General features: G+C 43.9%; 1 protein-coding gene across 1 annotated transcript in view; it reads left to right on the top strand.

Annotated features, from left to right (window-relative positions):
* Positions 1–690: 690 nt before the first annotated feature.
* Positions 691–23276, top strand: part of ECPAS (Ecm29 proteasome adaptor and scaffold) — an 84362-nt gene continuing 61776 nt past the window's right edge. Inside the window, exons 1-3 of the mRNA XM_065406150.1 lie at positions 691–734; positions 17162–17292; positions 22004–22120. Coding sequence (XP_065262222.1) covers positions 698–734; positions 17162–17292; positions 22004–22120 — 285 coding nt within the window. The 5' untranslated portion in view covers positions 691–697. The remainder of the gene's footprint in view (positions 735–17161; positions 17293–22003; positions 22121–23276) is intronic.

The raw sequence follows: 23276 nt of genomic DNA, 5'->3' as shown, positions 1-23276 counted from the left end.
CCTGACCGGCAGTGGCTCCAAGTCCCAGGCAGCACCTTTCCCAGTTAGAAATCCTCCAGACTGCTACAAGCACCTACCACAGATAGGGGGAGAAACGCAGCCGTTTTGCTGCTGATTGACCTGTTTCTCTCCACACACCCCCAACCCCCCTTCTAAGTGAAGAAAAGAAAGTGCCTCAGCAGCCATGGAGGTCAGCATGGACTCAGGTCAGTTGCCCTCCCCTTGGGGAGGCTGGGTGCAAAGGCAGCAAGAGGAAAGCCACGAGGGAAGGAGCCCAGAGACCCCGAGCACATGGGCAGCAGGCGAGGGCTGCTGGGTTGGGGTGAGCACCTTAAGCCCTCGGGGTTGGGTTGTTTCTCAGGCGCAGGCAGAGGAGGGGGAAATAGACCAGGGAGGGAGAGGGGGGTTGGGACGATGGCTCAGCTCTTTCTAAATATAAAACCGAAGTGAAGCGAGGGAGGCTGGACTGGGGGAGGGTGTGGGAGCCACACTCGCTCGCGCACGGAGGGAGCTGCAGCGCTCGCCCGGCGGCTGGCGCTGGGGAGGGGAGAAGCCAGGCAGGGCCCCTGCCCCGCAGCGGCCCCGCGGCCAGGCGAAGGGGGCGCGGGGAGAGCGAAGGGGAGAGGCGGGGAGGGACCCCACCCCGAGTGACGGGATTGCTCCAGAGCCCCCGCCTCCTCCCGCGGCGGCTGGCAACATGGCTGCGGCCGCCTCCGCTGCCCAGGACGAGCTGAGTAAGTGACACTGACACGGCTCCGTGGCGGGGAGAGGGTGGGGGGTTTCGGGGGAGGGGGGCTCTGGGTTGGCAGGATCCCCCCCCGGTGTGTGCCTGTCCGTGGGGCGGGGCCGGTCCCCTCTCTCTGAGGGGGCGGGGAGCTGGGAAAGGTGGTGTGTGTGTGGGGGGGGGGGATGCTGGTTTCATCGCCCCGTGTGGCCGGGGGTGCCCCGGGCCAGGGGCGGCAGGGGGCGGGGAGGGAGCCGGGGCTAGGCCTCGGCTGTGCGCAGTCACGGTGTGAAATGGAAACTAAAGCCCGGGGCCGGGGCTTCCCCGCCCGTCTCAGCCCGGCCGGCCGGCCGCAGCCCCGGGCCAGGGTCCCCGTGGGGGGTGTGGGGGCTCTGGGGGCACGAGCCTCAGCCAGCGGCGCCTGGGGGCCGAGGCTGAATGTCTCCCCCCGGGGCTGGGCCCCAGGCCGGGCAGGCCGCAGTGACTCTGCTTTCCAGCCCCCACTGGGGACGCCCCGGGGAGCCCCCCGGCAGCAGGGCCGGCCCTGGGCGCTCGGCCCCGCGGGGACAGGGCGAGGGGAGGGTGTTGCAGGCTGATCCGGGCGGGGCCCCGCTCGGGGGTCCCCCCGTTTAATGTCCCCCCACCGGTGTCGCTCTCCCTGCCAGGGGCCTGGGCCCTGCTGTGGGAGGGGTGAGTTTTTGGGCCTGGGGCCCCGGAGCAGGAACTGTCAGCAGCCCTGACACTGATGCTGGCTGGGAAATGTAGTTCTCAGTCCTAGCAAGTTACTGGTGGGCGTCAGCTGAGACTTGCTGAGTGGTTAGAGCAGATGCCTTCCCTGCTCAGTGATTACAGGGGGTCTCTGGCTCATCTCGCCATCATGCTCGCTGTGTGACCTTGGGCAAGTCCCTTCCTGGCTCCATGACTCAGTTTCTCCATCTGTGAACTCCAATTAGTTATGCTCCCTTATCAGACTAGAGTCTTGTGAAGCTTAATGTTTGCAGAGGGCGTAGAGATGCTTGGATCAGAAGTGCTACAGAGGTGCAAAGTATTTTAAAGTTTTGGTTGTTTATATTCCTCTCCAGAGTAGCGTCTGACAGCACACGATAGATATGAATAATCCTTTGCTCATTTCATATTTTTTTCTTGTAATAAGTAGTGCATATATACAAATTCTCCCCTTCCAGAGCTTGATATGTTTTGTTTGAATTTAAAGTAGGAATCTAGTACAAGAATAAAATATATTGGAAAATACGTTTTATCCATTTCAGTTTTCTTCTATTCTGCAAATGATGCCCCTGATCCAGCATTAAAACTCCATGGCAGGTCCTGTGCCCATGCAGTTCTCTGTGCTGATCAGGATGGTAGTCAGAATCTGAGTCACGTAGTTCAAATTTAGATATTTTTTTATTTGGAGGGAAAGGACACCCAGTTTGGGGTGTTTTTTAACCTTCAAATCTACTGCTGAATCTGGTGCAGTAATGATAGATCTGTCTCTGAAGAAGTATAAAATGTTAAGGGAGTGTTTTCTTGTCTTGTTGCTGCATCTCCTGAGATATAACAAAACTAGTTTTCAGATAACCTTGATGAATTAATAACAGCGTGATGTATAACCCAGCTGATCCTGATCCATGGGAGAAATCAGTGGGCTGAGGAAGGTGGTGTTTTAAACTTGGCTTGACTGTGGAATTGATTTCACTACCAGAAACTCAGCAAAAGGAAGAAAGGTTTTAATGCAGACTTTCAAGCTCCAGGCTGTCAGATTTAAACCATGCATTGCTGCTTGATGTATAATTTGATTCTTCTGTCCTCTCTTTAGAGAAAACCCCTTTAGCCTGCTTAGTTTCTACAAACTATTGCAGCAGTTCTCAAACTTCATTCGACTGTGACCCCCTTCTGACAATAAAAATTACTACACAACCCCAGGAGGGGGGACCGAAGCCTGAGCCCGCCCGAGCCCTGTTGCCCCAGGTGGGGTAGCCCAAGCCCAAGCCCCACCGCCTCAGGCGAGGGGACCAAAGTCTAAGCCCAGCCTGAGCCTTGCTGTCCAGAGCTGAAGTCCTCGGGCTTTGACTTCGGCCCCGGACCCCAGCAACTCTAAACCAGCCCTGGCGACCCCATTAAAATGAGGTCATGACCCACTTTGGGGTCCCGACCCACAGTTTGAGAACCACTGAACTATTGGATGAGGTGAATAGACTACGGAACATCAAAATACTGGTGGTGTCCCTGATGCCACCAAAGAACCATAATTTCATGTAGGAATAAGAAAAACCTACAGAATTCACTGATTCTCAGGTCTGACACAAATCGCAACATAATATTATTCCAGTGACAGCTGGGATGAATCATTGTCATGACCACTGTAGTCTAGAAAAATTGATCACAGACTCCATGGTCACCATCAGCCATGAAATTCTTCCTATACAGTCAACTATATATTGCTAGTGTTCCCTTCACTTGCAGACCTTGTAAAACTACTCAGGCCTGGTCTACACTACATAGTTAGGTTGACATAAGGCAGCTCATGTAGACCTACTTATATCAGTGTAATGTACATAGTACAGCCTTGTCCCGCTGATGTAAGTGCCCTACTACACATAACTCCACCTCCAGGAGAGGCTTAGGACTTATGTTAATGTAGTTAGGGTGATGCTGTCTCAGACACTGAGTTACTTACATCTGCTGTTGGCTGTCTTGTCAGTTTCAAGGCTCCCTGCTGGAGTCCTGAAATTGACAAGCAAGCGGGGCAGCTAGAGCCTGGCTGACACTGGCTCCCCAATCCCAGCCAGGCTGCATCCGCCTGGCTCCCCGCTCCCAGCTGGGCTGCCCCTGCCTGGCTCCCTGCTCAGGGAGGTGAGAACCTCGGGTGTCTGGCCCCAGCAGGGAATGGGGAGGTGAGAAGCCCGGGCAGCTGGCCGGGAGCAGAGCGGAGCTGAGAGCCTTGTCCCCCACACTGCCCCTCTTCAGTCGGTGGAAGGACGTGCACCACCGACAGAAGAAGGGTAGTATGGACATCAGCCACCACAGTAATTACTGCAGTGACTGTAAGTTGACCTAACATAGGTCGATTTAAGTCTAGCGTAGACATGCCTTTAGTGGAAGAGTTCCTGCTCGCAGACACAGCTTTATTCGATCTATGGAGTGCTAGTTTCCTCCACCTACAAACTGAATATAACTGTTGCCTGTTTTTGGCAAGGTGTCCTGTGGTTATTGTCACTGGGTTTACAGTCACATTTAAATTTAATCTAAGCCTGGAAGATGGGAAAGAAGAATGTCTTATAGGGTACAATCCAGTTTAGCAGTTTGATGTCACTCTCATCAGATGTCTCAAACTAAGTAAACTATGACTTATCTGTCAGCTGTACCACTAGAGAGTGTATAGTACCACCCTTCTGACTTGAGGGTGGTGGGGTTTTTTGTGGAGAGGGAGGATGGTGATTTTTCCAGTGCTGCCTCTATGAATAAATGAAAACATTGTGCAGTCAAAGGTGGACTTTAACAGGAAGCATAAAAAATTCAGGTGGCACAGAGGGGGAAAATTGGGCAGACTTCTCAGGTAGAAGTGTGTGAGAGATTAAAATTAAATGCATCAAATTGTATTGTGAAAGGAACCCGATCTGTAGGATAATGAGCCTCCTGAAGGAGTAACCAAAATTTTCTTTTAGATCACAAAACCAATTTGTCCCTGTTTTGTAGGCATATAGCGATAAGAAACTTTGATCTGTAGCAGCAATCAAATAGATGAGCTGTTACTCCTTTTTTTGTGTTGAGAAAAGAGTGCATGCTTAAACTTTTTATGAGGATGCTTACGATTTGGTGGATGAATAATTTAAACAGTGATAGCTTGAATCCTAATATAAAATCAGTAAATTGGGCCTAGAGCTGTGCGTGTTCAGAAAGAAAGAAAAGCCATTTTCAAAGAGAATGGGTAGTAATCTAAAGGGAGTCTAAACATGACACGCTGCACATGGAAATCCAAATTCTGGCATTTCAAATCTGTATCTAAACTTTTCTCTGCTATGGAGGAATATGATAAAAATAGAAAAATACATTCCCACAGTAAAAGATCATGTTTTATAAACTTGAGTAGTGACTAGGACAGGTCCCTTGTGGTGCTCCCTTAAAGTCATTTGAGATTGCAATAGAGCCATGAACAGTACCTCCAAACCCTGTCTCCCAGTATGCTGCTATAACCATTCTAGATGTACGTTCCCCAAGGCCTAATACAATTCCAGCAAGAATTTGCCTGGTGTTTTAATGGAAGCATAATACAACTAGATCAGAGTTGGACTCCCAAACTGGGTATCTTGCTCCTCCAATCCAGAGTGGTGCAGAATCAGTTGTTTAGCTTCTGGAGAAATGAAAGCCTCATTTTGCATTCTGTTCTTTTAATGTTTGCTTCAGTCTCCTCTTCTTTCCCCCCAATCATCCCGGGAATGAAGTTGACTGACTGTATCCAGGTAGAATTAAGCACTTATTTGACATAGGGCCTTTTGGAGGAAAATTCCAGGATATGTGCACAAAATAACTTTTATAAAATGGTCTTAGTGCAGTAACAATCAGCTGTTTTTAAGGAAGTGTACATCCTCCGGAATGGCTTTCATATTATGATCACAGGGCTCTTGCTATAAAATGGAGTTTAGGCTGGGGAAGGTGAAGGAGGTAGCTGCCTGCATCCTCTCACAGAAAGTTACTGTCACAACTCCTGGAGTCCTGTTGTTTTCCAGGCTCAGACTGTATGGCTGGGTTGCTAGGATACTGTTGTGCTAACTAGATCAATTGTGAAGTACATCTGGTTTGACATGTCCCAGTCTTAGTAGTCCCTCAAATCTGCTTTCATAAATAGAAGTATGCACTTCATACTTGATATTCTCTTCTTACCCGAATACACATCACAACGTTCTGTAAAGAACAGCTGACTTGCTGTTTACAATGGCTATAAATGCCACTGGGAGCTAATTCTTTAGTATAATAGGAAGGGAGGAGAAACTGGACACACAAAAAATAGCATTTGAACTGAGAGCTGACTTCTTTGAACAGATGGATAAACAGTGAACTACACTGATGAGGCCGAACATCCAGAAGGGTTTATTTTGTTGTTTTAATTGAAGAAATGATAAGAGACGGGTGGCAAAACTGTCTTTTAAAAGGTACAGTATATTAAACTTCTTCCCCATCCCTCCCTTTCCACTATTTCTTATGGCAAACGACCATATAACAGAACCAGAGCAAAGGCCCAATCAATCTCCTATTGGATTTTTGCCATTAACTTCAGTGGCTGAAGGATCCAGCTCTAAGGCTACAGAGATTTAGACGCTCCTAAACAACATGATGTAATGTCTGATCAGAGATCACTGCGGTAAATATGGGAGACGGGGGAAGGGGGGGGTCATAGAATCATAGGGCTAGAAGGGACTGCAAGGGTCATTTACTCTAACTCCCTGCCAAGATGCAAGATTTGTTGGGTCTAAACTATCCAAGACAGATGGCTGTCCAGCCTCCTTTTGAAAACCTCCAGTGAAGGAGCTCCCATAACGTCCCTAGTCACTTACAGTTTGCGGTTCGGGGCCTTGCCATTAATCTGGCTTTGCTTTATAAAAAATATTTATACTCCCTTGATGGTTTAAAAAGAAAGACAATACTTGTGGTTTTATACAATATGTAGTACGAGCTCTGGTCAAGTGTAGGTAGTCTCTTGGTCTATCCAAGGCCGTGATCAAGTGTCTTGATGTTTTGGTCTTTTGGCCTCGAGATGAAAACCTTGCCTTTGTTTCTGGGAACTTGAAGTGAAAAAATTCTCTAAGTTATATCTGCAATCTGAAATGTATTGTTCTTTCTCCTAGCGAGATGTAGTATTTCCATCAATTCTGAAACCAATATTCTTTCACATACTTTTATCATATAGGTTGGAAAAGAACCAGAAGGGGTTAGAAATGACATTAGAAATCCTTAAGTTACCATGGAAATGCTGTTACCTACTTGTGAGAAAAAATATTTCTGCTTCTAAAAATATCATCCATCTATATACACAAATTGACCCTGGTGCTGTAAGCAATGGTCTAAAGATTTCTTCGGCTTCTCTACTTTCCTGATTCTTTAGTGCAAAATGAATGAATATGAAAGGACACCTGAAATCTGATCAGTTTTGTAAAATTAGTTCTAAAGTAGTTTCAGATATTGTACCTGTTCCCGAGTCCCCCACCCAATCTTTGTGGTTTTACAAACACATTTTCTTAAAACTCTCCCCCTGTTACTGAGTGAAAGACCCTACAATAGTAGGAAAAAACAAAGTCGCAATCTTGCAAACACCTACACACATCAGTAGCGCCATTGAGTTATGCGTGAGTGTTTGCAGAATCGAAATGGGACAGAGTAGAACTGACTATAAAAAGCTATGTCAATTGCACACAGTATACAAACTGCAATAAGAGAGAGAATTGTACGCACCGTTTCTTACAGTAACAGGTAAAACATTTTCAGACTGATTTGTTTAACAGTTCATGTAATGATTCTGGTTTTTACTGCTTTCAAATAATCAAGCCTGTTTTAATCTTGTCATGCTACTGTTTATGCTTGTGTTTTTAATGTATTCTTGATAAATAGCCAGTGGCTATCATAACTGGAGCACAATTGGAAAAGGTCACACACATTGGGCCCAACTTCTGGGTTACATGGTGACTAGATTTCATTTGAAAAAAAAACAAGCTGTTTCTAGTCCTCATGGTTGGGAAGAAAAGCTTGAAAAAAGTGTCCCAAGGGTAACTAATGCCGTGATATCTGCCCAGCATCCTAAACAATAGCTCTGATTGGTGAACTGCACCATTAATCATAGTGGGCTGTTAATTCTGAAAGCAACTGCTGGGGGAGGCCTGGCTGATACCACCCCAGCAGAGGATTGTGTGTGTCCCCTCATTGCCATGACACCATTGTGTGGTGGTGGCAGAGCCTCACACGCGCACACTCCTTTGCTCAGGAGGGGTGGGGCTGAGACGTCCCTTCTCTAGGATGGACTCCAGCCCACCTGAAGACAGGGAAGAGATGGTCCATGGAGAGGGAAGGCCCAACCTTCTCAAAGAGGAGTGGGGGTGGAGTCCCCTGCCAGCCAAACAGACAGCTCTTGTGCAGGAGACCTCTTGCCACTTCACTTCAAACAGAGGTCATGGCCACAGTGTGGGTCATGGCCATGGAGTGAACCTAGCGACCCAGAGTACCTTGGTTAATAATTTGGGCAGATTTATATTTGAGAGGATGGTTAAAAGCTATAGAAGAGAAAAGTTATTTCTCAGACAGACTTAATATACGATCTGGCTCCGTTAAGCTATTCTAGCTGCATCTCCTATGAATCCCTCTCTTGTTTCCTATCCCCCTTAAAAAAAAAAAAAAAAAAAAAATTGATCGTATTACCCTCTTGAAAAGGACAGTTCATTTTAGTCACTTGGTCGAGTTAAATTTAATCCCAGACCTCGATCAACATTCTCTTTCCAGTGTCACTATGTTTACCAAAGAATTACAGACGTTAGACATATAGAAGTCAGTCCTTTATGTTAACCAGCTAATATAATGTGTGTTATAGTTGGGAACATGGGGCTAAGGGAGCAGCATATTTTATGGTCCTAAATCTGGAATGTGAGCCTGGATTTGAGACCTAGGAAATACACCTCTACCCCAATATAACACAAATTCTGATATAACGCGGTAAAGCAGTGCTCTGGGGCGAGGGGGAGCGGGGCTGCGTACTCTGGCGGATCAAAGCGAGTTCGATATAAGTTTCACCTATAACGCGGTAAGATTTTTTGGCTCCCGAGGACAGCGTTATATCGAGGTAGAGGTGTAGTCTGGTGTAGAATCTCAAGAGTTCTCCAGATGTAACTTGCATTTCAGTGACGGATGAAATGATGCTTAATTAACGTTCATACCATCATTGTAATCTTCATCTAAGGATTGCAAAATGCTTTACAAATTAATACTAATAAAACACTGACTTAACCAACCCATCAAAATAACAGATTACAGAAAGCATATATGTCAATAGATTGAATTAAAAGCTTCAGTCTTGGTTAGCAGATTGCACGTCAAAGGCTTTTACTTTTTATTTATTTATTATTTTTGGCTAGTGGGCTTTTTATTTTTAATTTGCTACAGTTATGGTCCAGTTGTGAGAAGAGACTTTGTGGAGCAGATCACAGCAGTATGGAACTGCCAGGGCTAATCCAAAATGGATCTGATTACTAGGGCTGTCAAGCGATTAAAAAAATTAATCACAATTAATCACACGATTAAAAAAATTGCGATTAATCACGTGATTAATCACACTGTTAAACAATAACAGACTACCATTTATTTAAATATTTTTGGATGTTTTCTACATTTTCAAATATACTGATTTCAATTACAACACATAAGAACATAAGAACGGCCATACTGGGTCAGACCAAAGGTCCATCCAGCCCGGAATCCTGTCTGCTGACAGTGGCCAATGCCAGGTGCCCCAGAGGGAGTGAACCTAACAGGTAATGATCAAGTGATCTCTCTCCTGCCATCCATCTCCACCATCTGACAAACAGAGGCTAGGGACACCATTCCTTACCCATCCTGGCTAATAGCCATTAATTGACTTAACCTCCATGAATTTATCTAGTTCTCTTTTAAACCCTGTTATAGTCCTAGCATTTGCAACCTCCTCAGGCAAGGAGTTCCTAAGGTTGACTGTGCGCTCTGTGAAGAACTTCCTTTTATTTGTTTTAAACCTGCTGCCCATTAACTTCATTTGGTGGCCCCTAATTCTTGTATTATGGGAACAAGTAAATAACTTTTCCTTATTCACTTTCTCCACATCACTCATGATTTTATATACCTCTATCATATCCCCCCTTAGTCTCCTCTTTTCCAAGCTGAAAAGTCCTAGCCTCTTTAATCTTGCCTCATATGGGACCCGTTCCAAACCCCTAATCATTTTAGTTGCCCTTTTCTGAGCCTTTTCTAATGCCAGTATATCTTTTTTGAGATGAGATCACATCTGTACGCAGTATTCAAGGCTGGAGGGAGGTTACTAGTGGAGTTCCTCAGGGATCGGTTTTGGGACCAATCTTATTTAATCTTTTTATTACTGACAAATTACTTTTTATTACTTGGCACAAAAAGTGGGAGTGTGCTAATAAAGTTTGCGGATGACACAAAGCGGGGAGGTATTGCCAATACAGAGAAGGACTTGGATATCATACAGGAAGATCTGGATGACCTTGTAAACTGGAGTAATAGTAATAGGATGAAATTTAATAGTGAAAAGTGCAAGGTCATGCATTTAGGGATTAATAACAAGAATTATTGTTATTAGCTGGGGACGCATCAGTTGGAAGTAACGGGAGGAGAAGGACCTTGGAGTATTGGTTGATCACAGGATGACTATGAGCCGCCAATGTGATATGGCTGTGAAAAAAGCTAATGCGGTCTTGGGATACATCAGGCGAGGTATTTCCAGTAGAGATAAAGAGGTGTTAGTACCGTTATACAAGGCACTGGTGAGACCTCATCTGGAATACTGTGTGCAGGTCTGGTGTCCCATGTTTAAAAAGGATGAATTCAAACTGGAACAGGTACAGAGAAGGGCTACTAGGATTATCCGAGGAATGGAAAACCTGTCTTATGAAAGGAGACTCAAAGAGCTTAGCTTGTTTAGCCTAACTAAAAGAAGGCTGAGGGGAGATATGATTGCTCTCTCTAAATATATCAGAGGAATAAATACCAGGGAGGGAGAGGAATTATTTAAGTTCAGTACCAATTTGGACACAAGAACAAATGGATATAAACTGGCCATCAGGAAGTTTAGACTTGAAATTAGACAAAGGTTTCTAACCATCAGAGGAGTGAAGTTCTGGAACAGCCTTCCAAGGGGAGTAGTGGGGTCAAAAGACATATCTGGCTTCAAGACTAAGCTTGATAAGTTTATGGAGGGGATGGTATAATGGGATAGCCTAATTTTGGCAATTAATTGGCGTTTGACTATTATCGGTAAATATGCCCAATGGCCTGTGATGGGACACTAGATGGGGTGGGATCTGAGATACTACAGAGAATTCTTTCCTGGGTGTCTGGCTGGTGAGTCTTGCCCACATACTCAGGGTTTAGCTGATCGCCATATTTGGGGTCGGGAAGGAATTTTCCTCCAGGCCAGATTGGCAGAGGCCCTGGGCGTTTTTCGCCTATCTGCGGCGTGGGGCACGGGTCACTTGCTGGAAGATTCTCTGCACCCTGAAGTCTTTAAACCATGATTTGAAGACCTCAATGGCTCAGACATAGGTTTGATACAGGAGTGGGTGGGTGAGATTCTGTGGCCTGCGTTGTGCAGGAGGTCAGACTAGATGATCATAATGGTCCCTTCTGACCTTAAAGTCTATGATTCTATGTGGGCGTACCATGGATTTATATAAGGGCAATAAGATATTCTCCATCTTCTTCTCTATCTCCTTTTTAAAGATTCCTAACATCCTGTTTGCTTTTTTGACTGCCGCTGCACACTGCGTGGACGTCTTCAGAGAACTATCCATGATGACTCCAAGATCTTTCCTGACTAATTGTAGCAAAATTAGCCCCCGTCATATTGTATGTATAGTTGGGGTTATTTTTTCCAGTGTGCATTACTTTACATTTATCCACATTAAATTTCATTTGCCATCTTGTTGCCCAATCACTTAGTTTTGTGTGATCTTTTTGAAGTTCTTCACAGTCTGCTTTGGTCTTAACTATCTTGAGCAGTTTAGTATCGTCTGCAAACTTTGCCACCTCACTGTTTATCCCTTTCTCCAGATCATTTATGAATAAGTTGAATAGGGTTGGTCCTAGGACTGACCCTTGGGGAACACCACTAGTTACCCCTCTCCATTCTGAAAATTTACCATTTATTCCTGCCCTTTGTTCCCTGTCTTTTAACCAGTTCTCAATCCATGAAAGGATCTTCCCTCTTATCCCATGACAACTTAATTTACGTAAGAACCTTGTCAAAGGCTTTCTGGAAATCTAGGTACACTATGTCCACTGGATCCCCCTTGTCCACATGTTTGTTGACCCATTCAAAGAACTCTAATAGATTAGTAAGATATGAAACCATGTTGACTTTTGCCCAACAATTTATGTTCTTCTGACAATTTTATTCTTTACTATTGTTTCAACTAATTTGCCTGGTACTGACGTTACACTTACCGGTCTGTAATTGCCAGGATCACCTCTAGAGCCCTTTTTAAATATTGGCGTTACATTAGCTATCTTCCAGTCATTGGGTACAGAAGCTGATTTAAAGGACAGGTTACAAACCCTAGTTAATAATTTTACATTTGAGTTCTTTCAGAACTCTTGGGTGAACGCCATCTGGTCCTGGTGACTTGTTACTTTTAAGTTTATCAATTAATTCCAAAATCTCCTCTAATGACCCTTCAATCTGTGACAATTCCTCAGATTTGTCCTCTATAAAGGGCGGCTCAGGTTTGGGAATCACCCTAACATCCTCAGCCGTGAAGACTGAAGCAAAGAATTCATGACTTTATCGTCTTTAAGTGCTCCTTTTGTAACACAGAATACGAAGTGTACAGTGCTCACTTTATATTTATTTTTGATTACAAGTATTTGCACTATAAAAAAACAAAAGAAATAGTATTTTTCAGTTCACCTAATACAAGTACTGTAGTGCAATCTCTTTATCGTGAAAGTTGAACTGACAAATGTAGAATTATGTACAAAAAAACCTGCATTCAAAAATAAAATAATGTAAAATTTTAGAACCTGCAAGTCCACTCAGTCCTACTTCTTGTTCAGCCAATTGCTCAGACAAACAAGTTTGTTTACATTTGCAGGAGATAATTCTGCCTGCTTCTTGTTTACAATGTCACCTGAAAGTGAGAACAGGCATTCTCATGGCACTGTTGTAGCCAGCGTCGCAAGATATTTACGTGCCAGATGCGCTAAAGATTCATATGTCCCTTCATGCTTCAGCCACCATTCCATGGGACATGCTGATGACGGGTTCTGCTTGATAACAATCCAAAGCAATGTGGACTGATGCATATTCATTTTCATTATCAGATGCCACCAGCATCTTTTGCTCATCAATTTTACAGTGCAAATATTTGTAATCAAAAATAATATACACTTTGATTTCAGTTACAACACAGAATACAATATATATGAAAATGTAGAAAAACATCCAAAATATTTAATAAATTTCAATTGGTATTCTATTGTTTAACAGTGTGATTGAAACTGCGATTAATTTTTTCAATTGTGATTAATTTTTTTGAGTTAACTGCGTGAGTTAACTGCGATTAATTGACAGCCGTACTGATTACCTTTCTTTGGAATTTGGTAGCCAGGAAAGCAAGTCAGAGAGTTGTTAATCATTTGTATTCTAGTAGCACCGATAGGCCCCTACTGAGATCAGGACTCCATTGGGATGGGTGCTGGACAAATACATAGTGAGAGAAAAATTGTACTCCAAAGAGATTATAGACTAAATAGATGACAGATAAAGGATATGAAGGGAGACAAAGGTGCCGAGAGGTGAGATGACTTGCCAGACATAACACAATCAGGTCAGTCATAGCTGGGAACAGATCTAAGGTCTCCTGAGTCCCAGTCTGATGCCATCTCCGTTGGACCAGATGGAGCCAAATGTGTTCTTTTATTTGGTTCTTTGGGGATGCTCTCCTCTAAAGTACACTGTCAGCTTGAGAAATGACAGAGACAAGATGGGTACGTAATATCTTTTATTGGACCAACTGCTGTTGGTGAGAGAGAAGCTTTCAAATTACACAGAACTGCTGCTTCAGAGCTCTGTGTAGCTCGAAAGCGCATCTCATTCAACAACAGCAGTTGGTCCAACAAAAGATATTATCTCACCACCGTGTCTCTCTAATACCCTGGGACCAACACGGCTACACCAACGCAGCAAACAACTTGAGAAGTGGTCAATTTAGATCATTAAAAGTGGTTTCAGGTGATACAGCTGTCAGGGTTTGTGGGTTTACAGTCACATTTTCTTGTTTTTATTAAAACGTTTTTCCTCTTCCCTGTTGCCATGTGACAAGCCCACACCAACAACAGAGGAAACTGATTTAGTCCATGATCCTGCAAACACCCATGTGCTTAACTTCAAGCATGTGAGTAGTTCCATTGCCATCAGTGGGATTACTCCAGGTTTAAAGTTAAGCACACGAGTCCGCATTTGCGAGACTGGAACTTAACTGACCATACAGAGGAAACCTGTGAAAATAATGTACATGTCAAACACACAAAGTAAATACATTGGGCAGAGAGGAAATTGTTCTTTCTCCACTCTCTTTCATCTTATCATAGTAGTCTTGGGTGCTACTTATAACAATAGCAGAGGAAAAAATTGGAAAGCAGTATACTTTTTGTTAGTTGACCCTTCCCTTTTAACATACGTTTTGCTTGACTGCTGCTTCACAGAATTCCTATATTTCCTGTGGCTTCTACTCTATATCTCTGCTTTTGAAAATTATATATCTTTAGCTGAAGGTTATAATAAATAAATAAACTTATCTTCTTTGCATTCACTGCAATCAAGTCCTATTTATTCTCTACCACAAGAAACATGACATTGGGAAGGCCTCCCAGATGTGGAGTTTGGGTGCACTGCAGCCAGTGGTGAACACAGACACTGCAGGTATTGTTGATGGCTTTGTTAAGGTTACAGAACGCAGTCAGAGTTGCATGTGCCCACTGACCCTCAGGATCAGGCTCTTATTACCCCAGGCTGCTCAATTCATGAAGCATCAGAGAATTCTCAGAAGGCAGATACTTTAGGGAAATGAAATATGACAGAGAAAGGCAGGACATGAGAGAAGCTTTTTTTAAAATTAGGTGGGAAGAATGTATCTTGATTCCCTGAGGCAGCTGATAGCATGAGAAAGCAAGAAAAATCCCCATAAGACCAGAGATTCACTGACAAGTACAATTTGTATTGGAGGAACTGCTGAATTTTGACTTGTAATTCAGCTGGCATTAAAATCTTATAGTCATTTGTCTTTTCAACTGCTTACCCTGTTTAGTTCAACCGGAAACAAAATGTTGGGAGGGACGTGCGTGCGCTTGGTCTGCTGCCTGCAGAGAGATGATACTGTGGCTAAGAGGTCTATACGACCACCTTATGTCGGTATAACTACGTTGCTCAGGGGTGGTGGAGTACCTCTACCGACAGGAGAGCGTCTCCCATCGGCATCTTCGCTAAGTGCTAAAGTGGCACAGTGGCACTGCTGCAGTGCTGTAAGCGTAGACAAGCTCTGTAAGGGCTTTAACAAAGGGATGGGGAAAGTTAGAGACAATAAAGAAGCATTTCCAAAGGCCTTCCTATCTGCATAGTGAGTGTTCAAAAGTCACTTCAAATTTGCAGGTACAGTATTGGTACTTAAACCTCCGTGTTGCCCGTTGAGGGACTGATTCCCTCCATCCCTTGTGTATCCATCCAAAACTCATTGACTTCCGGGGGAGCTTTGGGTTCCCAAGGAATACAGGGTTAAACCTTTGTGACAGGAGGGCCTCTCCCTCCCCCAAGTCTGAGCAGCCCATCCCTCAACCCATCAAATCCTCCTCTCTTTTGTAGGGTATAACTAAAGTTCAAACAAACATTCTCTCCTTTCGGGTGCTTCAAGCAGAAGAGCACTGCTTCCTCCTTACTTGACTGCATTAGACTGGCCCCTCTTTGCTGCTGCTTCCTCTGATATGTAGCAGTAGGGCTTGATAGATTGTCAAGACCAACTGCATGTGGACCATAACTCTGTAGAGCTGATAGAGGATTGACTCTTGACTCTACCTGGGTCTCCAGGTAGTACACTCTGTCACATCCTTTAATGCGTGGTATGGATCATCTAACAAGGGATTTTCCTTCTCTTGTATCGGAGCATCCTGGAGCCCCCAACAACATACTTTTGTCCTGCAAGCATCACAGATTAGGGACAGGGCAAAGGGCATTTCCCCTCCATTTAAGTTAAGAGCAAACCATTGTGGGGCAGTCCATGTTGGAGCTGTAAGGGTTTTAGCTTCCCCTTGTTGTAGGCTGCTTTTTTGCCTGTAATCTCCCAATTGCATTCACCCTGTTAGCAATCCGTTGTAGATCAAGTGTGCATAGTGAAGATGCGGAGAAGAGACGGGAACACTCCTGCCCTTGTGTATCAGAACCATCCTGCCCCCATCCCAAGCTGTGAAAGTGCTGCTTCGGTGTCTTGCTACCCACGTGGCAGTCTGCTTTTCTTCTAGTTTAGCCATCAGATCAGCTAGATCCTCGTGCTTAAAACAGTGACTTTCCCATTTATTAGTCTAAAGCCAGTTGGTCTTCAAGCCAATTGCTTGAGTTGCCGACAGAGGATTTTGGTCTTGTCAGTGTTCCTAAGAGGATCCTTTCCTAGTTCATACAGGAACAGATGCATGTTTTTTATCTCTTCCTCCCCTCCTGATTTTGTATCATTTGTGACTCCTATGTCCTTACTGACATTCATACTGTTATTTTATACTCCTTCCTGGGTTGGGTGGTCCTGAGAGGCGGTGAGAGGGATAGAGAAATGAGATTGTCAGAACACTCCAACACATTCATGTGGGTGATAGGACTTTCAAAGTCTTTTGCATTTTAAGTTATGTCAAAATATCATTACTTTTCTGGCATCCACGTTTAATTCCTATTGATGATGACAGTCTCGCTTGAAAATTGGGTTAACAAATAATAGCAAATCCAGATAGTTTGTTCAGCTTCATAAATGTTTTTCTAATGGTGGCTCAGTGGATTGGTATCAGAGCATAGAGCCTTTCCTCTCTAGGTTGCTGGATCAAATCCATCCCTCGTTACATTGTAAACTCTTGGTGCAGGGACCATCTGTTTGTGCAGTGTACAGCAGCAGGGGGTCCTGGTCCAGACAGGGGTTCTTAGGCTCTACAGCAATATAAGTAATAATAGACCAAAAGTTATTGCCATTCAGTGGCTGTCTGGTGGCCTTTGTTATGGTCTTAGTCCAGAGTCCAGCAGACAGATGTCTGTATCTCAAAAACGACCACCACAATTGACACGTTGGTTGGCGGTCAGAGCAGTGAGGCCAAAGGATTACTAGGTACGGAGGCTGAAGTACTGTCTCCGCCTGTCGGTATTCTAGATTAGGGCTGAGGCCCATAAGTGGGGCAGTGTGTGGAAGTTTGCACTGCTGAACCCGATCTGTGAATAATCGAGGATTGAAGGCCATCAATCCAGCATCTTTCAGCAACGGAAAGTTTGCATGCAGTTTTAAGAATGGAAGATCATGCTTTGTTGAGAGCTTTGATTGAAGATGCTCAATCCTTACCATACTTTCATCCCAGCTGCTGTGTTACAAACCCATAAGTAGGAAAAGATTTGTCTGCTGTTTGGCTTTCTAACTCCAAATTAACTTTATTTTTTTTAAACTACAGATCAACTTGAACGTGTATTCTTACGTCTTGGCCATGCAGAAACAGATGAGCAGTTACAGAATATTATATCCAAATTCCTACCCCCTGTCCTGCTCAAACTGTCCAGCACGCAGGAAGGAGTGCGTAAAAAGGTAAGGGTGCAGTTATTGTAAGATTTCCAGTCACTGGAGATGTAGACATCCATGATGTATCGATGATTTGGTGTTACTGGCTGCTTTCCATAAGAGAAAATATTCTGTGTAATGTTAATGTGATGTATAGAGTCACTCCTGTTTGCTGTCAGACCAGGATACTTGCAATAGTCATTGCTATCATTCACTTAACTGGTTGTGTGTCAGTTCAGGGCAACTGCACCTGTATTTCCCCCTTGGTGGTCCAGCAAGGGCACCCACTCATAGGCTCCCAGCTCCTCAGCTGTCACCTTGTGGGCGGAGACCCACGTCTCTCCCCTCCTGACTGGGTTTTTTCCAGATTGCGCAACTCCCTGCCTTACACTGTGAGTTCCCCAGTAAGTCAGATGGTCTTAATGGCCTGCCCCTGCACTTTGCTTTCTCCTTGGAGGCTATACACAGTGTAATTGCCCTCAGTGATATCACACAGCCCTTTCTAAGAAAGCACGTTTGTTCTTCAGATGAAAGCAATACAGAGAAAACATTAAAAGCAAAAGAAGCTGCACCCATGCTAATAAGCTTATTGGAAATCATCCCCAACTCCAGCAGGGGCTCCGGTAGGAGTCAGTCCTTCAAACCCCACCAAGGGATTCTTCTGTGGTTACAAGTTCCTAACAGCTGGTAGCTCAGAATAGGCTGCCCCAAGTGTCTGTATAAAGTCACTCCTTTATATGGTTTGGGCCTTTGATCTTGGGGGGAGAATCACCCCCCTTCAGGGCAAAGGCTGGGTTTTTGCATAATTGTGGGTGGGGAATTTGCATTCATCTCCCTCCGAGATATTTCCTGGGAAATCCACTTCACATGTGTTGTCCCAAAAGTTCATTCTTATCTGCCACATTGTACATTATAGTCCTTTGATCCTCAAGGCCCTCACTAATACATAACCTTTGCATTTAATACAATGGACTCCAAAGGTACTTAAACTTAATTCAATATCTCCCAAAGATATTGCAGGAAACTGCCATATCTGTTACAGGGTGCACTAGAAATCTGGGAATAGCAACTGAGAGATGGGCTACCACGGAGATTCAGTGTTTTTTTGGAATCTGCCAACCCCCCCTCTCCACCCCAATGTTATCAATCTTGTGCAAGTGGGGAAACTATTGTCCCACTATGGCCAAAGTTTTCTAAAAAGCTCAACACCTACAGTCGGGGCCAGATTTTCAAAAGAGCTCAGCTCCCATTTAAGCACCAAAAACTGGTCCCAATTGTGGGTGCCGAACACTTGAAAATCTGTCACTAGATGCGTATTGTTGTCAACATGCTGAAGGACTGTTGTGAGAGAGAGCATCTGGCTAGCTGGTGAAGTTCCTTAGTGTCTGGGTAGGTGATGTGTTTTCTTCTTTCAAGTTGGAATTTGTGAACCAGATTCATCTGAATGGTTATGCGTAGGAAAAGGCCAAAGACTACAATTTTTAAAAATTAAAAATCTTACGTAATTTAAGGAAGAAACCTTTTAAAATGACAAATGAATATTTTTGTTTCGGTGTGGGCTGAACATTAAATTGTAAACCAAAAAATATTACTCACTTTACTTTCCTGTCTAGACCAAAGTTTGATATTTTCCATGCAAAAGATATCATGAACATAACCGATCATTTTCCTGTGCTCCCAAATGTTTGTAAGGTCCACTCTCGGCAGGGAAATACAGAATCCTGAAAGTTGTTCTTGACAAAATGGGGTGGGGGAGGAATTGACTCTTCCAGTATTTTTGTTTTGAAAATTATTTTAAATCCCGATTTACAGATTATTCTGTTGTTGGTTTTTAATTATGTTTACGGTTCTAATCTTAAACAAATATACAGGAAAATTATTCTAAATTAAGTGTTTAGCAGCCAATCAAAGGTGATTAAAAACCTAACTGACCGCTCGTAAACCTCAGCAAAGATCTAATCTGCACTATGCATTTGTGCAGAGAAACCTGTTTAATGCAAGCTCTGCTTTTGATACATTATTTACCTCAAAGCCTTGCTTTTCAATCTGCGGGCTCACTTTAGTCTCACTTCTAAACTACCACAAGAGACTGAGAAATATGGCATGTTTTCAGACACCAACAACTTTTCAAAATATACCGAATGGTCTGTGCTAACGTTGGCTCTGATTCAGCAAAGAACGTTGGCCTCCCTCTTTAGACCCATCCCTATTCAGCGAAGCACTTAAACACATTTGAAGTCAAAGGGAGCTAAGCACAAGCTTAACTTTAAGCACTTGCCTAAGCGCTTGCTGAATTGTGGTCTGAGAAAACAAAGGCCAATAAGCCAGATGAATGAAATCGGAAATGGAAAGATGCTGGCATAATCTAAGTGGCAAAACCCCTGCAGCGTAGACATAGTTACAGGATATAAAAGTGCTTTTGCGGTATAGCTTGCTCTGATTTGGGAGTTTAAATAAGCTCTAGCAGTGTAAGGCATACTTTATACTGGGATAATTGCATCTACATTGGGGCTTTTACCGGCATAACCGTGTTAGCAAAAAATAATCCCACCTCCTGGTTATACTGGTAAAACTTTCAAGTGTAGACTAGCCCTAAATGTCATTGTTGGTCTTAACGTAGTTTTAGAAGAGCAGGAGTAGTTTCTTCAGTTCCAACCAGTTTTTCCACCATACATAGGGTTTCTCTGACCATCAGTACTTTTCCTCCTCAGGCTTCCCTCCCCTCCCTTTGATTTCTTCCAACTAGCATGTTACTTCATTTCCCTTGCTCTCATCCTGAATTCTTTGACTGCTAGCACAGTGCCAGGTGTCTCTAGGATGGGTCATAGACATGTAGATTGAGTGAGAGGTTGAGGCCGACCGCTTACCTTGAAACCCTCATATACCTTCTTAACTAACTTAGAAAATCTAATACCTCCTCAGTCGAACCCAGACACATCTGATTCCAACCAGCTTCTTTCTCAACTGCCATCCTGAATGGTTTAACCAGGTGTCCCAAACTGTCATTGTATATGGAAGTTCTCTTGCTGTGATTACAATCTGTTATGCTTTGTTCTCCTGCATAATGTGTTTTGGGTGTAATTCCCTCCCCCACTCTGTATAATAGCAATAATATGTGGTTACAGGTGAAATACCCACAATTAACTGCTTTAAGGTTTGCTACATGTGTTGTCTTTGCTGGGTTAGCTTACCAGGTAGCGGTTTACAGACTCTCATAACACCCCAGTTCCATGTTATTGCTCAACTGTCTATGAAAGCTTTTTATGCTACCTCTTGCACTGTGCTGGATCCTTCTCTCCGTGAGCTTGGAGAGGGAACTACATTATATTCCCTACAAGCCCATACAACGAGAGGCTAAGTTAGATCAAAATCAGTTTGAATTGCACCTATAAATAAATGGAAGTGCTAATTGTCCTCCGCTCCATCTGACTTCTGTGGATCTTTGGGGTTCCTCAGCTAGCCAGAGCAGTCTCTAGAGCAGAGGTGTAGTAGTATTTCTCACCGAAAGCATACAGGCAAACAACTGCTTTCTTCACCAGCAGAAACATCCGTTACGTCTTCAGGAGTAGCCCCAAAAGCAGCACGTTGCAGTAATCCCCTCTGGTGGTAACGAAGGTGCAGGTAACCAGGGTGAGCGCTACATCAAAAAGAAAAGGGTTGCAATTTTCATGCCAGTCTAGATGGGAGAAAAAGCACTCCTGGCAACTGCTGCTATCTGCGGCTCCAGGAGTAGCAGAGATTTGAACAAGTTATCCAAGTTGCTAACTTGGGTAACACAAGATGTGCAGACTCTCCCGGCTGAGATAGTAAAGGTCAGCTCTGCTGTTTCCTCCAGTCGTTTTCCCCTAGCCTGCCAACACTGACTCTGTGTTCTCCATGCTGCGCTTCAGCTAGCTAACTCTCATCCAAAGCCCAGTCTCAGCTAGACACCAGGAAGGCTGATAGTGTGTATTGGGTAGATCGTGCCCAGGTGCTTCAGGAACAGAGTTGACCATGTGCAGTCTGGAGTCTTTGACCATGCTGGCCCAGATGAGGCACTTGGGAGGGGAGAAGGTGGTATACAAACAGAGCTGTCCCTTGGGTAGGGCGAATCGGGGCGACTGCTCCGGGCCCCGTGCTTTGGGGGCCCCGTGAGCCGGTGCGGTTGACTGGCGCAGTTGGTCCTAGAAGAGACTAATCCATCACTTCCGCCCCAGGCCCCGCACCCTTCTAGGGACGTCCCTGTATACAAATGTTCTAGCTCAATTTAATTACTGTCTCATTTAATGTGAATCCTTTTTCTTTTCTCAAACTGATTTGGCAAGTGCTAGATTTTCAGTACTAGAATCCTCCTCTGTCCACAGGGTACAGCACTGATGGCACATTGCAACCTTCCCCACATCACTCTGCCAACATTCCTCCATCTTGAGATACAGCTGCCAACTATATAGAGAGAGACACGTTAACTCTCCATAATCATTCCTTCCTTGACATATCTTCCAATCCTGCTAATGAGGGCACCACTTGTGGTGGATGGTTTTGTGATGTGGATGAGAGTCCACTAGAAAGTGTCTGGAGACCACCAACGCATTTCATGCAAGCTAATGGATAATATGATAAATGATGGTAGCCATCTTGTCAAAGAGTTGGGAACTAAGTCATGCAGAACTCTTTGGCCTGTTCTGTGTTTAATGGATCATATTGTATTGGGAACATATTGAACCCAAAGCTGAGGTTAATCGTTTTTTCTCCTTCCCAGGTCATGGAGCTCCTAGTTCACTTGAATAAACGCATCAAAAGTCGTCCAAAAATTCAACTTCCAGTAGAGACTTTACTAGTCCAATACCAAGATCCCGCTGCAGTTTCCTTTGTCACCGTAAGTACTGTTCTTCCAAGAACATTACCTGATTTGTACAAAGGTGAGCTTTCTATTTTTTAGAGGCTCCTCGTGGTACTTAACTCTGCCAGTTCCCTTCAGAAACATATTATTGTGATATGAGAGATGCTTTAAAGTGACTTAAAATAAACAACTATATGCCACTAGCATGGGTGAAACTAGTAGTTTTATGAAACCACTAAATTGCTGACAACTTTTTGTGAGACCACTTCAATTATTCTCCAACTTTCATGAGTACTTGAAATTGACAGATTTGTTGTTTGTATTAGTCGCACCTAGAGGCCCCATTGTGCCAGGTGCAGAACCAGCACCTACTGAGTGAATCTCTGCCCTGAAGAGGTTACAATTTAGGGCTAGATCCTGCAAATATATAAACATGTGCTTGTCTTTATGCACATGAGTAGTATGTGTAAGTATTTTCAGGATCAGGGCCTTGATAGATGAGACAAAGCAGGGAATAATATCCCCATTTTTCAGAAGGGAAACTTTATCAGATTCATTGAGTCTTAAAAAAAAAAAAAAAAAAAAAAAAAAAGACCTAAAACTACTAACCACTTTGTGAAACTAGTGAAGACCATTCTTAGCTGAACTGTAGTGTGTGTATTACAAATACTGATACTGATTTCATGGGAAAGACTGCAGAACACTGGAAAAGACCTGTCTTCCCTCTCATTGCTCTGCTGCTAAGCCATGCATGTTCTTAACGGAAAATAACATCCTTGGGAGCGGAGATGGAAATGTTTAGACTGTTAAACTGTCATTAAGTAGCATTCACTTCCACTGGAGCTCTGGAAGCAGCTGATTGTCCAAAAGCAAGAGCTAACAATGGGAGAAATTCTACATGAGCTTTACCTTGGACGAGGCCAAGGATTTACAAGCGGTTCATATTCTGTAGAACACTGAGAAAAACATCTTGTGTGACGGTAAACTTGAAAAGCAGCTTTGTGTGCCATCGTTGTTGTCTATGGCAAAAATCTGCTGACAATCCTATACTGAAGTGATGTATGTTGTTTCTTACAGTGTAGTCAGTTTTGTGATGTTTTAATAAATACCGTGACTACAAAGAAACATAGCCCAGCTCACCTCTGCATTGTGTTGGTCGGCTTAACAGTGCTAAGAACATAAGAACATTGTG

The sequence above is a fragment of the Emys orbicularis genome, chromosome 6 (genome assembly GCF_028017835.1).
Source record: "Emys orbicularis isolate rEmyOrb1 chromosome 6, rEmyOrb1.hap1, whole genome shotgun sequence".
Lineage (NCBI taxonomy): Eukaryota > Metazoa > Chordata > Testudines > Emydidae > Emys > Emys orbicularis.
Note: the sequence above shows the minus strand (reverse complement) of the source record. Positions and strands in the feature narration are given on the sequence as shown.